Here is a 16,469-nt window from a genome sequence, read left to right as displayed (position 1 = left end):
ATTCTGTGTTTTTCTGTCAATATGGGGTGCTGTGTGTACATTAATGAGGAAAAAAATGAACTTAAATGATTTTAGCATATGGCTGCAATATAACAAAGAGTGAAAAATTTAAGGGGGTCTGAATACTTTCTGTACCCACTGTATATACAAAGCTTCTTAAGAAGAAAATCCACAAAACAGCCCACAGTCAGTGCATTTAAAGACTATACAGTAATCATTTAGTTAAAATCCATGTAAGGCAATACTGATTCCCCTTAACTAAGGTTACTGTACTCAAATTAAATCCAATAACCACTGCACATATATATAAGTTATAAAGATATCTTTTTTGATTCTCTGCAAATAACTAAAACACTAACACAACAGGGCTCAAGTTCTGTAAATGTAAAAACAGTAAATTACAGCAGAATCTCTTCATTTTCCTGTTACATATATTTCCTATTAGCTAATATGCTACGACACCTACTGAACTAACCTACCACACATCTCATGCACATTTTATCATGTAAAATCCATTTAAGTTACTGGAGAAATCAAGTTACTATGAAACATGCAGGGCTTCATGTAGGCTTATCGGTTATTGTCAGGGATTAAGCATTCAATAATTCTGACTTTATAATGTCAGCAAATAGCAAAAAATAAATAAATAAATCTGCTATAAGCTCCCAAAGCCAGTGGTGGCATATTAAAATGTTCAGGTACTGAGTTCAATCTTCATGTATTAACATTTGAGCAGCTGGAAACACAAATTTTGCAGCATCTCTGCTTGAAAAATTATTAAATGATAAATCAACTATAATAATTATTGCTGTATATGCAAATCAAACAATTAATTAATCAGCAAATCCTTTCAGCTCTACCAGCTCTGCATATAGTTAGTTATCTGCATGCAAGTTACCATACTGGATGAAAAGAAGTCACAGCAGGAGAGACTAATGTACCGGTCGTCCCTGACAGAGTCACCGTCCTCCTCATGACATTAAAACAACCAAACCAAACATATGAAGGCAAGGGTCCTTGGAAATGATGTTTCTTTCAGAACTGCTGAGCGATGTTGCTATGGGGACTTGACTCACACTGAAAAAAGAAAGTTAGGAAACACTGTCCTTGAGGCCCACGACTGTAATATTCTGAATGCATACAGTGTACAGCACACTGTTCTATGCTACAGACTATAGAGCGCAGTTGGTCTTTCTCAGCAGACACCACAAATTTGCCTCAGCGTAAATATTATTAAGATAACGTAGAGCACAGCAGATTTATTAGATGCAGTGTTTACTATAAATATTCTTACAGAAACTGCTGCTTCATCAAAGATTAAAGCTCACCTGGAGATTTACCCTGGATTTCTCATACTGTATAACCAAACTGCTAAACTATCTACTGGGTGTACTTATGAATAACTGAAAATCAAAATGATATAAAATGAACAGCCCACACAAAAAGCGCACCTCCTAACAGATGCTATTTTCTGATAACTAACCCACATCCATTCAGTCCAGGGTGATATTATATCTGAAGCAGGCTTTCAGTATTCACACTGGGAAGGACAGTGCCAGGGACCTTCCATCACGGTATTGTCCAGACTCTGTTAACCCAACAGGAGGTGCCTCTCTGTCCTCTCACTGGAAACAACAGATCTTGTGCAGGCCTCCACTCTTTGAGCTGCCTGGACAACAAGGGGATATTAGCATTTATAAGAGTGGTGGTCATTCCCCTATTGAGGAGATGCGACCCACCTCCCATCCTTTGTGACGTGCTGGAAACAACAAAAGAAAAAAAACAGCCATGCTTATGTTAAAAGCAGATGCTTTGTAAAATGAATCATCTGCAATTGTTCCTGAAATGGAGATTAACGGCCTAAAATCACCAAAAAATCACTGCAAAACACTTTTAACTCACTTTGTTGAACCACACAATAAAACAATGAATTAACTACTGGACATAAACTCTATACTTTTAAAGCTGGGACTGCTGTTGTGAGTGGGCAAGGCAAGAGCTGTTGAAAGACTTGCAGTGGCCTTAAGTGGGTCTTTCATTTTCTTGTGCTTGTTGAAAAGCAAAGCAGGTGCCTGAGACTGGATCGATTAGAGAATTGGGAGTCCGGACTGGCAATGGGGAGTCCACAGCTTCTGGGAAATGCCCCCTTAAAGAGTGATTCCTGTGGAGTGTGGTCTCCAGCAAAGTAAGGGATCCGTGTGTTTAATTGCTCCTATTCCTACTTCCCCATTTATAATACAATAGCCCATAGCTTGTTATATAACTGGAGTACTAACTCCTGCCAAACAACAACAAAACCCGTCTTTAGTGTCATGTAGCCCAGGCTATATCTCTGTGGATGCCTTATGTTAAAGGTTTTCATGGAATATGTCCTGAAGGCCGTGTGCAGTTTATGGCAAGTCGACTTAGTAGTTGGCTGTAAAGCAGATCTGTGACTGGTTGACTGAGCAGCTATATGACGGTAGTTCCAATGTAAAAACACAGAATAAAGCTCCTAACGTGCGACAGGCTTTAAACGCAGCACGACACGGAAACGTGCAGTCTGCGTTTGCAAACAGGTAAACACGAGAACCAAAGTTGGCCTCATGTGTCAGAACTGTTGGGAAGCCCGAGTGTGTTTTAAAACTCCAGCTGGGTCACAAAATACAATGTAACGTCATCTTTTCGTTACTTACCTGCGATACTAAGGGAATAAGCGTCTGCTCCACCGAGCGAGTTTTGATTTCCAGACCGGAATCAAAGTTACTGTTGCCGCACGGAGATGAAGCCATTCCCGCCTGAGCTCTCCCAGCCTGGTACACAATGCGCGGCACTACTCAGTCCACACAGAGCTTTTCCTCTGCTGTTTCGCAGCTGTAAACTGGTGTAAGAGTCGATTTTGCACACCGGGTGTTTCTCTCTTGGTTAGACTCCTTTATCGAGTGGCTCTCCACACACACACGCGCACGCTGTTTGGATCCGCTCCGGCTCGGTGGTCGCGCCGCTGCGCCCGCTAATGTCCATGTAGTTGGCTGTACGACGGCAAGGCAGCGGACTGCAGCACACCACTGTGGGCAACCGCACACACGCACCGCAGCGTGCACACACACCTTTGGGTTTTACTGCCGGTTGCTTATGTGCAGCTCAGGGCTTTCCCCAGTGCATTTCATCATTTTGCACAGTGACAGTCAGGAAGATTACTCTTCATTTTTATGTGCTTGTTCACGCACCTGCAGCAGTTATGTAATTGTAGGAAAAAATAGCATCTATGAAATCAAACAATTGTATAGCCTAATATTAACGGTCTGCAGTACATCTATCTTAGGTCATAATATATAAGAAGGAAGAGTTCATGTTAAATTGTATCATCCTTTTTCATCTGTGCTGATTTCAGACCTCCAGAACGAGGAGGGATTCTTTCCTCATAGCACGACTCTGGTTTGATCCCTGAGTCAAATAATCCCATATTATCCCCCTGGAGTCTATCATCCTCTCCCAGTACCTGGCTGCACTGCGCCACATGGACCTGGTGCACGCTGACTTTGTATGTGTCCAAAATTGAGGAAGGGACCTTTAAATATCTTGAGTGAAGTGGCACTTGTGTGTGAATTTATGATCTAATCCAACTGTGATTTTGGTTGAAATGAGAGTTTTTAAAAAAGTTTTTTTTTTAATGACACTTATAAATGCCAAAGGAATAAACAATACATCTATATTGATAGGAGTCTTTTGGTGTGGCAATGTTTTTACTGGTGAGAGGAATGGTAGGATGACATTTCATTTTAAATAAACAAACAGCCACACAGGCTAAGATGACTGTTTCCAGTTGGAATAATTTTGGTATAGGGATCAGAAGATCCAGTGTGACATATGCTCCTCAAGTTCAGCTCCCTATACAGTTTCTGTCTGTAGCTGGGATTTTTATATGAGTTTATTATCTGCTTCAGAGGTTCTTTAAACCTGGCTGCCAGACTCCAACATCAGTATCAAAGGTGTTATCCCAATAAAACTCATTTTGTGATCCAGTGATTTGTTTCCATAATTGGACTGAATATGCTTTCTTGTCATGTGGATCACAGCCTGACCACACTATTGCCAAATTCTTTGTATATTCAAGTGGCTCCAGTAGCTATTTCTGACTTTACAAATGCAGCCACTGGATGACAAATGGGGAATAACACTTCATATTAGAGGCCCAGCAGATGACTTGAGGAGTAGATATTGCTTATAAACACTGTTGCACTGTCAGTGAAGGCTTTTGCCGCCTGCTATATCATCAATTACAGTGGCTGCCTAGTTCTTTGTGTCAGCAGTGTGTGTCTATGTGTTCAGACTGTGTGCTGCTCACAGGCCCAACCAGTATTTATTTAAAACCCCAGAGCTATGCTTTAGTTTTACCCTCCCTGTTTACCCAGGTTTCACTCCACACACACACACAGACGTGTACACACATACACTTACACTGCATCATTATGAAAGCATGCAAGCAGTTTGACTGCTTTGAGTGAACAGGGCTGTGTTCCACTTTGATGAATGCCTTTTCTACCAACTAGATCATATCTGTGTGTTTTTTGTTAATCTGCTCTGAAGCTCTACTCCAAGTGATAAGATGATAACAAGTGCTAGTCGGGCTTCTAGTGTTGTGCTGTGTCAACTTGTGTTGGCTTAAATTATTGTGGTCACAGTAGATAAGTTCAAGAGGTAGAAAAAGATAAGAAATATGATACATCCTGTAACTTTCAGTGGAAATAGCTCAGTTATCTTCTAGACAAATAGTTTCAACGCAATATATTTTCACTGAATTTGTCAGTGCCGTACCCCTAGATGAGAAACAGTCTTGTTTTTCTAAGCAGTATCTCATTTGTTCTGGAATATTCAGTATTTGCTCCTCTGCCTCTAATCTCTCTTAGGCACATTGCTTTTTGAAAATGTGCCTAAAAATTTATACAAGCAGAGCAGGAAGCCCCTTTTATGTAGAGTTATCTGCACAGTCTAAGGGTATTACTCATCGAATAAAATATGCTTTTGCATGGTGTTAGTGTTACTAACAGCTGCTACTGTCTCTGTCTGTGCTTTAGAAGTGCTGACTTCTCTCCCTCTCGCTCTCTCTGGACGATTCCTTCTGGCTGAACAGCTCCTGGGATAGGAATTTCTGATCCTAAATAGATAGGGATTTTTTCACACTAAACTGAGTGCCGGCACCCATATTCCCAAGTTGGATAAATTTGGGATGTAAAGGAAGGAATGTAAAGGAATGCTGAAGGATTTTCCCCCCTGCATTTTAAAATAGTACAAAATTGCCAGTTTGAGCAGGGAAAACAGTCATGCCTATATGGAAAGGTGTGTTTTTATGAACACATATAGTGTTCTTACTGTACATGATTATAGCCTCCTCATAAATATATTTATAAGATTACGTTTTGTATTGGGTAGTTTATTACTTTTCACGCCACCATTCACACATTCACATTTGCCCTCAAGGAACTATAACCCTGAGCCTGCTGGTCAGATGAACTTGTTTCAAAGGAATTTCACTGCTATGGCCTTAAGTGTGATACAGTGACCGGAGAGGCCTCTGTGAAGGAGAGGCTGTGCCGAGGGGACCTGGTTGGATATTTAGTTGGCTGCGCACATCAAGTTTTTTGAATATGTTCAAATAAGAAAACACAATAACAAAGCAGCAGTGCCGATAAGGAAGAGGTGATCTGTCATTTGCCACTCTCCCCCTGCCAAGTCGGCACCCTCAGGGATGAGGCTAATTTAATTGCACGTAAAGAAAACCAGACAACAGCTAAGTGCCATGTAGACACCAGCCCAGGAATCTTGGCTTTGATGTTTCCACTTCTGTTGTTACATTATCACATACACTTTGCACATACAGTACTTATGTTATTATGTTATTATTCATTTTCCATCCAGCACTTCTTTGTCTGACGGATGCCTCCATTGTCAGAGATCCTCACTGCAGTTATAACTAGCAGCAGATACTGTATAAACACATAGGAAGGTGTAGAAATGTAATACATAAGTTAACACTTTACACAGGCACTTTGTGTGTAGGCATGCAAATGTACATGTTCACTCCCAAACACAGAAATGTGTAAAAATAAATAAATAAAAGAAATGAACACAGTATATAAACAACGTATAAAATCAGTAATGGAAAAGACACTACATGAGATATGTGTATTCTGTGTTTTCCAAGAAAGAAATAATGATGGTGCTTTTAAAAAAACAAGGTAAAGTTTATTGAGTTTTAAAGAAAGCTACAGTCTGATGAGGAAATCAGAACTAGAACTAATGCGATCCCAATTGCTTTTTAAGCAATACATTGCTCAGCCAGAGATTCCAGTGTAAAGAGAAATAGTCTTATCTCAGTATTTAATACCTGTTTCAGGAAATACAATCAACATTTTTTTCATTTATTTTTATTATTTAAACCTGCATTCTGGCATTGAAATTCCTTCTCCAAGATAAATCTATGTTTTTCTATAAAGAAAGTATACACACTGAATTGTTTCAAACAGTGTTCTTGCCAGAAATCTTAGGAGCATAGTAGTATAATTATAGCATCATTACACAAGGTTGCAGCATGTCTCAACCACAGTGTTAAAATATATTTGTTTATAGGTGACTTAGTAAGAAAATGACATTGAAGACGCTAAGTAATAAAAGTAAGACAGACAGTCTTTCTATGCCATCCCTAACTCCTTAGTATTCCCATAAGTATGATGTTCATTATAGTAATTCCCTAAATTACTATCCACTCTCCTATGAAGGCTTCAGAGCTCCTCAGGCACAGAGTTACTGAGCACTTTATTGCAACATATGTTACAATGGAATGAATGTATAAAACATTTAAGGATGTTATCTACATTGTAAAATATATTTAATTGTCTGCTTTCATAAATTCTAGATGAAGAAGGTAATAAGGTAATCTAATGTAGGCATTACATACTGTAGGACATCTCACTCATGGGGTCATTATATTAATAATTGATAAGTGGAAACACAATAAAATTATATCACACTTTCAGAACTAACAAAGTGAACTTCCCCCATGTTCAAATTCATGACTGTTATGACAAATATAGGGTCAGAAAGGGTTAAGTAACCCAGATATATACCCATTTTATTCACTATGTATACAAACATAAATGCTATAGCCCAACTAATTATAAATCAATACATTTCAATGTTTCCACTGTAGATATGTTAAGAATTTAAACTAATTAACAGCAACCTGGTTATTAATAATTCAGGCACTCAATAAAACGAGGATAATTTCTAATACAGAGTGAGTCCACTGGCTAAATTAAAGAGCTTTCCCTGGATGACCCTGTTATCGCTGAGTAAGAGGAACCCTTTTACTTAGTTCTGGTGAAGAATATGAATAGCAAGAGGCCTGTATCACTGTGGTGCAAAGAACATCTCACACAAAAGTGTATCATTATGCTTTTTAAGCCAGGGATTGGAAAATTTCACTGGATCCTAACTAAACCTGCCCTTTTCTGCAATGACCTGTTACATTTGATCAATCTAATACTGTTTATGTAACCAGGTACAGAGACTTTACCACAAGAGGCTGATTAGGACAAAGATAATAAAGATGTCTTTTTTCCACAGACGCAGCTGTTTGGCTGCATCCCCAGCTATCATCTAGCTGCCACTCCCGAGATGAGAACCATAGATGCATGGGTAACCTCCAGTGAGAGGTCATCTCACCCTGCCAGTTCTGTCAGAATCCTGCCTCACTGACACTGAGTGAGGAGGGACAACGGCAGCAAGACGAACACAATCTATTTTCTACCCAAATGTTGATGACAGCACGCCTGTTTTGTCTTTGTCACGCTCATACACCACAAGTCAGCACAGGCAGAGGCAAGCCAAAAAAAGATTCAGCCTTCTTCCTCTCTTCTATCCATGCTCACTTCCTCATATTATTTGGCTCTATCCCTGAATGTCTTTGATACATTGTTATTTATCACATCATCACAAGAGTTCACAGACGCTCCTGATCATGTCAAGTGCGTGTCTGGAAACTCCTTGTGACAAACGTGTGGTGTCAACCTTTGAAATCCAAGGGCTTTTTTAAAAATGGCATTTATTTTAATATAAGAAACGTTGTCTAGCTGGCAATTAGTCAAAACTTGGCATGGGGATAATGCAGTTTGGCATAGCAGTGTGTGTGTCTATACTGTGACATCTTGATTGTTGTTGGAGCAATTTCATACTAATGTGAAATATCTGTAATTAAGTTATAGTCATTGCAGTGTATTTATCTAGTTTTTCTCTGCCTTAACCAGACCAAGGAAAAACAAATATACAAGTGTAAAGTTTGAAATATTCCACAATGCTAAGTGAGTGACTTATGTTACTAAAAGCAACATAGCCTGGCTGATACTTATGCACTCATGCTATCATCGTTATCAAATACAAATATTGCAACTTCTTTTTTTTGTATGCCATTCAGTAAATGCATGGGTTCTCCTCAGTGTCATTTACTGACACTATGTGCAAAAGATTGCTTTGAAGAATTTGGGGACCAACCATCGATCAGAAGATCAGTGTTCAAATCTCCAAGCATTCATCCTGCCGAAATGTTCATAAATAAGGCCAAGTTAAAACATACAACTACATACTGTATTAATAAAGCAGAAATGGGCAATCAATAAAACCCTTAAGACCACTTTTACATGAGTAACCTCTCGGGATTGTGTGACTGTCTTCCGCCATCTAGTGGACATTACGCGGTAGTGGAAATTAGTGGATTAAAATGCTCCAGTATTTGCGTAAACATACTAAAACAATAAAGACTTATATATATAATCTCGTGTGTATGAACACGTTTCTAAAACAATAGTATCATCAGAGTTTACCGACCAGTGACCAATGGATATGGAACTGTTGTTAGCTTGGTGCGGTTTAACTACAGCCACATTTACAGTAACGCCATCACTACCTCGGCCAAGATGGCGGCGCCCGTAATTGAAACATGCCATGTAGCTTGTTGCGCAAATAGGACACCAAACGTCGTTTCTTGGAGTCGTGGAGGTGTCATTGCTTTTGGGACATGTAACTCAGTGGCTCTGTATGACCCACAGGTAGTAAAGTTGGTCTAATGTCTTCTACAGAATTAACTGTTGTTGTTAGTTGTCATAGCTAATTGTAACCGAGTGTCCTGTAATTGTTAATACACATATTTTGTTCGTTATTTTAACAAATGCATAATTTGCTGTTATTTTAGGAAAGGAGAGTTATCAGTGTGCTGAACGGACACACGGGCCGAGTGAATACAGTCCAGTGGGTTCACAGAGAGGATTGTGGTGAGTGAGGGGAATGATGGGGAACCTGTCAAACACCTGGCTGGGGTCTGTATCACGTTAGTGTCACCATCATTTGATGCCACCAGAGCAAATGTACAGCACTATGTCTAAATGTTAATTGAAGCCTGTCTGTGGATCTAAAATGAAATCACTGGTGTGAAAGACTAGTTTTCAATCAATATTTATTTATTTTGTCACCTTAAAACACTGTGTAAAGTCCTTTTGAGAGCATGTCGCTCATGCTACAATATTGTACACATATTTCAGTCAGTTATACAGCCGAACTTTACATATAGTTAACATTATGCTCATAATAATGCCACTATTACTGGAAATCTTTTGGCTGCAGGGATCTGTTGCCATTCAGCCACGAGAGCACTAAGATTGGGCACTGATGTTGAGCAATAATCCTCGGTCACTGTCGGGGTTCCAATTCATTCAAAATGTACTGGTTGGAGTTGGGTGAGGGCTACTGCATGCACAACCCAGTCAGGTTCTTCCACAAGAAACCCAGAAAAACCCATTCCCCTTGGAATTCAGAAAGCATTCCCCACACTGTGCCTGAAGTACACTGTTGTCTGAACGTGTCATTGCTTATTATGGTAACTAAGTGGCATAGCCCAAGCCATGAAAAACCGATTCACACCAAAGGTTCTTTTAGCCATATACATGTATGTAGTATATATTTACTGACTATGGTATTTGTGTTGTCGCAGCTCTGGAGAGTCATCTCGTCTCAGGAGGCTCAGACAATCAGCTCATACTCTGGGAGGCCCAAAATGGGAAGGTAAGCCACCTGCTGTATAACATAGTGTTTCTGACTCAAAGTTTCCTGCTTGCCTTTATAGGTCTGTCCCCTAAAATCCTGTTCTACTGTTTCCAGTTCAACCAGTCAGTGCAGTGTAAGGGCCACACTGGTCCAGTTTGTGCTGTGGATGCTATCTACACAGAGTACTCAAAGATCCTGGTGGCCTCTTCAGCATCAGACTCCACAGTCAGACTTTGGCTTTGCAGTGAAGCTAAAGAAGGTAAGAGACACAGAAAATGCAAATACATTTTATGTTGAGCTGTAGAGCTGTGTTACTGTACTGTTGCCATAATAATGTTGGGTATGGTACAAATGAATAATATTTTTAAAGTACTAATTTTGATAGGATGGGCTATTTATTTGGATTGTTTCCAACATTTTTTGTGTGGTCCTTTTATGATGAAGTTGCTTGATAACCAGTCTTCACAGGCCGTGGGTTGTGAGCTGTTGAGTCAGAGTTATTTTCCTTTCTCACTCTTATTTTAGAGACATGCAAAAATAAAACTGTTGTCTTCCTTATGAATAAGATGTCAAAAAGAAAATCTCTTAAGGGTTCAGATCCTCAGTTTAAAAGCCACTGAAGTAACCCTCTGGACAGTGCTACAGGACACTGAATGCCAAAACAACGAGACACAAGGACATCACTCTGATTAACAGTTAACTGTGACGGAAGCAAAAGAATTGGGCAACCACCACAGTGCAATAATTGTAAATAGTACCACTACATGCACCAGTGTGATAGCTCAAAATATGTATATACTGTATGTATGTATATAATGTTTATGAATACTGCCTGTCCTCCTCCTCCCACGCTTCCCCAACCTTTGATTGCACTATTCTGTTGCTGTTTTCTATTGTCTGTTGCCTAAAACACACTGAGCACCTCTGGCTGGAGACAAATTCCTGTATACTTGGCAATTAAAGCCGATTCTGATTCTGAATATGGTCAGTATTTTTAGGAAAAAACGACTCTTTTCTGCCCCCAAGTGGCGTGTAGTGGGTATGGCAGTGTTTACAAACATTACTTAGGGTGCATCACATCCATGACATTATTTTTACAGTAGACTCATAGCTGAAAAATCACAAAAAATATTATGTGTGGAAGGAAAAACAACCTGTCAGTGATCAACAAAAAGTGAAATGCCACATGTGTTGTGGACAAAAATGACTGTACTGTCTGAAGTGTTTTTATTTCCTAAATGATGTAGGTGGACAGAATTACAACAGCTGTGTTAATTGTATCATTTCTTCACACAGTTGAATATCAGTTCTGTCCCAAGCTGTTGTCCATATCTGCGTTCTCTTTTCAAGCTGTCACCTATAACAGCTTCCCTTTGTTCAGTGTTCCTGTCCGCCTGTCAGTGCAGATGAGCACTGATGATACTTGATAATCATGGAGAGTAAAAGTGTGTATGCAGACTGGACATAACCTTACAGTGTATTCCCAGGTTAAAAAAACCAAGTTATGTTATGGTTCCTATATTCAGACTTTGGCAACTTGACATCTACACATAAGGGGTGGCAGCAGGGCGAAAATGTGCCTTGCATCAGGAGTCTTTATAACTCTGTTCGCACAAAGACCAAAAGGGACATATTTTACCACAATGTATATTATTTTAATATGTCAAAAACATGAAAAAAATCTACCCCTGTCCATGAGTGGGACATGGCAGAAAACAGTCCAGTTTGATGATTTTTTTAATGTGCAGAAATATCACTCATAGTGTGTCATGAACTTTAATTCCATGTACATGTGTGCTCCTCAGCTGAGTGCCTCCGTACGCTGTCATTTGGCAGTGGCTTCATGATGGATGTCTCTCTGGCACTGTTGCCAGGCAGCAGAGGTAAACCTAAGCTGTTCCTACATAGACATCCTTTTCCTCTTATGCCATCATCTTAATTTGCAGCACTTCTTTAGTGTCTGTAACCATATGTCAGATTCAAAATGCAGTCTCTGTTTGAAGTGTCTTGTGTCATTCTGCCTTTCTACTTTCCATGCCTTTTGTCTTTTTGGCACTGTGCTTCATCCTGTTTATGAAACCTTGATGTAGATTTAAATGTATGAAACCTGCTGTGTATGTGTGTGTGTGTGTGTTTCTCACAGTTCCCATATTGGCCTGCGGGGGTGATGACTCTCGGGTGCATCTGTATGTGCAGTCCAGCGGGCAGGTAAGCTCAGATCGATACTCACTCAGGGGAACTCATTCATGTATTCTGTGCCTACTCTTTAATTTGAACTTCTAAAGTTTGAGGGCAACTCTTGGCCTTTATCACCAAAATAAAGCTGCCTTTTTAATTGCTCTACAACAGCTCCAGAATGTTCTGTCACTGCAAGGACATGAAGACTGGGTTCGTGGAGTGGAATGGCTATCTGTAGGTGAGTGCTACTGTTTGGAGTGTTGTTGTTTCAGGAGCAGATCCTAGTTTCAGTTAACTGTGACTGTCCCAGTATGCTACAGCCAGATATACATACAATATATATTTACATGGGGTTCATTCTGTGATATATATATTTGTTTTTACTAGAACACCTAGTTTAAAAAATTCAGAGCAGAAAATATCCACTTTGCTTCTGTGCTCCTGAGAATGACAGGGTATCCTGAAGACATTCTACACATCACCAGCATCTTCTCAAGCCCAATCAGATTTTCTTAGGATAACAGAGCTGAGATTTCAAATTAAGAGTTCTGTAGTATATGGGCAAAACAGATATTCCATCAAACATGTAAAAATGTTTAGAATGTTTTCTAATTTTATAAATGGATAGATTAGTAATTTTGAAACTTGGTACAATTGTATGCATATGGGAGATGCATTCTCATCAGCTGCTTGTTTCTGATATAGTGGTCTTTGTCTTCTGAAGGCTGGGAGGCTTGTGCTTGCGGCTTTCCATTATCTTTGGTTTATCTAAAGCAAGCCTGCAAAGCTGGATAATGCAGCTACATGGCTTTGAAAGAGTCACATAATGTGATTGACTGAACACTGCGCAGTAGGAGGAGATTTCCAGTCACAGCTTTTAACCAATTTGATGAGAATGTCAAAGAAGTGACCTTCCTAAAGCAAAAAGCAAGCAACCTAAAAGAGAGATTTTGCTGTTTAGATCAGTGGAACTTTTAAAAGATCTAAACTATGCACTACATGGCTGGCTTTTTGTACCAGTTATTGTCAGTCCAGTTTCGCCAACCAGTGTGCTATTCATAGTACTGTGATAGCACTTGTCAGTGCATGGATCCAATCCAGGCTCTACTAATTGTGTAACCCTATTCAAGGGTACTTCAATACTGCACTATTCTGATTGTGGAAAAACTATTTCATCCCCTTAACCAGCCCTCTCCACCCGTGGCTCCTTTCCACTCACAGTCTATGAGTTACTACATGCTGCCAAGCTGTTAACCAGCAAAATGATAGAAGTTTGTTTATATGAAATATAACATCCCCCCTCTCCACTGTGGTAGTAGCTAAATAAATCATTCTGGTCTTTTATGACTCGACAGATGGCAAATTGTAGCACTAGAGGTACAGTTTATCAGTGCTAATAAATACTGGAGTTCAGAGCATATTTTATGTTTTTGTATTTTGTCTTTAATCTGTTTTCAATATCATGTTTTCTTTCCATCTGCCTTAGCAGTAGTTTAAATTCATCCCTAACTTAAAATCAGCTGGTCATCTCTTATGAGTCGGGGACTTTATGAGGAAAAAGACCCACTCACTTTATGTCCACCTTTAAAATGTATTTTTATTTGTACACAGAATTAAATTATCCAATTTTCATTGGAAAATACTTTATTCGAGCCATTTATACAGTAGACAGTATGTTTATGGTTTGTTGTATCTGATTTGCTGTAGATTAGCAGTTCTGTAACTGTATTTAATAAGCTTAACTAGGACCAGTAATTTCCTCAGCCAGCTGTGGCTTCTGATTGGTTGACAGCAAATGGGTCATTCTTTTTGCATCAAGTTTTTAAAGCAGTGTTACATAGAAAATAATCAGCCAGGGTCAAAAAAGTCACAGGTGCAAGTAAGTAGCAAAAACAAAACAACAATGTCATTATGCCATGATTTCAAACTCTAATTTCCTTTCGTTCCTGACATTCAGGAGGCTTTAAATGGTGGCTACAGAATAATTTTCTTGTCAGTTTGTCTTGGCAAAACGTGGCCAGTGGCTACTGAACTAAACCTGAAACATAATATGAGTCAGGGACAGTCTGGGATAGTGGCATGTGCTTTGTTTGCTACCTGTGGAGTATATGTGACCTTCACTCCTACCGTCTTGCTGGCTGCCACACAGTCAGGGGCAAGCTTCTCTTGGAATGTAGATCTAACAGACAACTAAACATGCTGACATTTAGCATGTGACATATATTTTATAGTTACAGCCCTGAAGAAACCAAAAAATGCAGTTTGAAGTTTTGTCAACAGTAAAGGTGCGTCTAACTTGACAGTCTGCTGCCTACCGTGCTTCTGCTGCCAGTGGAGTAGTCCCTAGAACTAAATGTTTGGTCCAACAGCACCAGTTAGGTAGTGACAGCTTTAAATATACTACATACTGAACTTGATGTCTGTTCTCGCATTATTGTTTTTACACCATGAAAATGAAAATGCATATTATTTGATGATATACATTTCTACAAAGTACCACAGGAGTAAATAATCCATAGTCGGTTCTGATAAATTCAGTAATAAGGTAGGTTGAGGGTTGACAGAGAATGTCTTTGACTTGCTACTCTCTCTGATTCACTCAGGTGGGGAGCTGTTATTAGCCAGCTGTTCACAGGACTGTCTCATCAGAGTGTGGAGGCTACGTGCCAAGTCTGGGACAGACGCTGGCACAAAGGACGATCACACCATCATCCGAATGAAAGAGGATGTTTTTGAAGTGAAGGAGAGAGGTGAGCGGGCCACACTGGCTTGACTGTGAAAAGGGTGCTAATAAACCAGATGAAGAGATGAACTTTTTGATGGTTTAATGGCACAGGGTGGTTACCCACCTCCATAAAGAATCAGGTGCCTGTATGTGTGTACTTTGATGATTTAATTGATGATTCATGGAGCATTTAGAAATACATGTGACTGACCACAGAAGATGTTTTGAAAACACTATACATTATCACTGTCTACACATAGTTAATGAGTCACTAAATTCTTGTTCATAGCTTAAAACTAATACTGTATCTTGGTAACATTCTTCACCTGGCCTCTCTGTCTTCCTGTTACAAACATCCTCAGTGTTTGCTGTGTCTCTCGAGACGGTCCTGGCAGGTCATGAGAACTGGGTGTATGGAATTCACTGGCAGCCTCCATTTTACAAAGGTACCTTGATTTAAAAACCAGGGAGGGGATTGGTCACCACTGAAGTCCATTTTCATGACAATCTAATGCTGTTTAATGACTTAGAATTAGACAATTGGCAGTGTCTTACTAGAATCTATTAGAATTGTTTGTCAAAAACAAAATTGAATCTTTTCTTTCGGTATCGGACAAGTCCCTCTGAACATTTCAATCACATGCACTGTTTCTCCAGCCCATGGAAGAAAACTGATTGGGTTGTCTGCAGTTCTGTGAGACATTGTTTCTCGCCCTTTGATTTACAGTGCTATCGCTTACAAAAGCCAGGAAGAGACAGACAGTTTAAAAAAAAAAGAGAAAAACACAGTTGTGAAAAGTTATTGGCTTAATTAGTTCTCAAGGGACCTTCTCTTTAAACTCTGGCTGCCTCTAAAGCTTATTACATCAAGATCACTACTGTTTTTAAACTGTTTATGGTCGTTAAGAATAGATTATAGTAATGATAATATGACATGACACAGCAAATAAAACGCATCTCTTCTTAAACCCTACATGAACATGTTTCTTTGTAGTTCGTCCTTGAACTGAAAACGTTCATGCCTGCAGCTGCAGCTATGATTGAGAAGGAAAGACCTGTTAACCACTCATCTGTGACTAATCAGTCTTTCTTACCTGTAAACGCATTTAGGGAGCATTTGAACTGATAAATACAACATATAAATGTATATATTAAGTATTCACATTGTGGAGACAATTATGATCATGGTTACAGTGCAGCCTTAAAAAGAAACCACTGAGGGTTAACAAGATTGCTAAAACAAAAAACATGCTTCGGACTCTCAAATTAACATTCATTTCCTTGGCCGTTTCCTAATCTTTGCTATTTTATTGTGATGTATTGGATAGTTTCATCTCTTCAGGCCTCACACTGTTCCAATGAAACTGTGATAAAAGAATATCACAGCAGCTCACTGTTGTCCGTTATTGGCTGTCTGTGTTGTTTCTTTTAGATATTCCAGCTTCTTTTTGTCTCTCCCTGCCGGTGGGGAGCTGCCGGCGCCTCTTTGGGT

General features: G+C 39.5%; 2 protein-coding genes across 3 annotated transcripts in view; one reads left to right on the top strand and one right to left on the bottom strand.

The window, feature by feature from the left end:
* Window positions 1-3,138, bottom strand: part of ctnnal1 (catenin (cadherin-associated protein), alpha-like 1) — a 50,211-nt gene extending 47,073 nt beyond the window's left edge. The window contains exon 1 of one of the 2 annotated variants that reach the window (XM_020606941.1): window positions 2,676-3,138. In XM_020606941.1, the coding sequence (XP_020462597.1) occupies window positions 2,676-2,771 (96 nt within the window). In that variant the 5' untranslated portion in view covers window positions 2,772-3,138. The remainder of the gene's footprint in view (window positions 1-2,675) is intronic. The other variant, XM_020606942.1, reaches the window with a different exon arrangement.
* A 5,782-nt stretch (window positions 3,139-8,920) lies between these two features.
* Window positions 8,921-16,469, top strand: part of elp2 (elongator acetyltransferase complex subunit 2) — a 24,967-nt gene continuing 17,418 nt past the window's right edge. Inside the window, exons 1-9 of the mRNA XM_020606961.1 lie at window positions 8,921-9,083; window positions 9,227-9,305; window positions 10,022-10,092; window positions 10,189-10,333; window positions 11,880-11,957; window positions 12,218-12,282; window positions 12,424-12,490; window positions 14,856-15,002; window positions 15,340-15,423. Of these exons, the coding sequence (XP_020462617.1) occupies window positions 8,952-9,083; window positions 9,227-9,305; window positions 10,022-10,092; window positions 10,189-10,333; window positions 11,880-11,957; window positions 12,218-12,282; window positions 12,424-12,490; window positions 14,856-15,002; window positions 15,340-15,423 (868 nt within the window). The 5' untranslated portion in view covers window positions 8,921-8,951. The remainder of the gene's footprint in view (window positions 9,084-9,226; window positions 9,306-10,021; window positions 10,093-10,188; window positions 10,334-11,879; window positions 11,958-12,217; window positions 12,283-12,423; window positions 12,491-14,855; window positions 15,003-15,339; window positions 15,424-16,469) is intronic.

Source organism: Monopterus albus, unplaced genomic scaffold (genome assembly GCF_001952655.1).
Source record: "Monopterus albus unplaced genomic scaffold, M_albus_1.0 scaffold82.1, whole genome shotgun sequence".
Lineage (NCBI taxonomy): Eukaryota > Metazoa > Chordata > Actinopteri > Synbranchiformes > Synbranchidae > Monopterus > Monopterus albus.
Note: the sequence above shows the minus strand (reverse complement) of the source record. Positions and strands in the feature narration are given on the sequence as shown.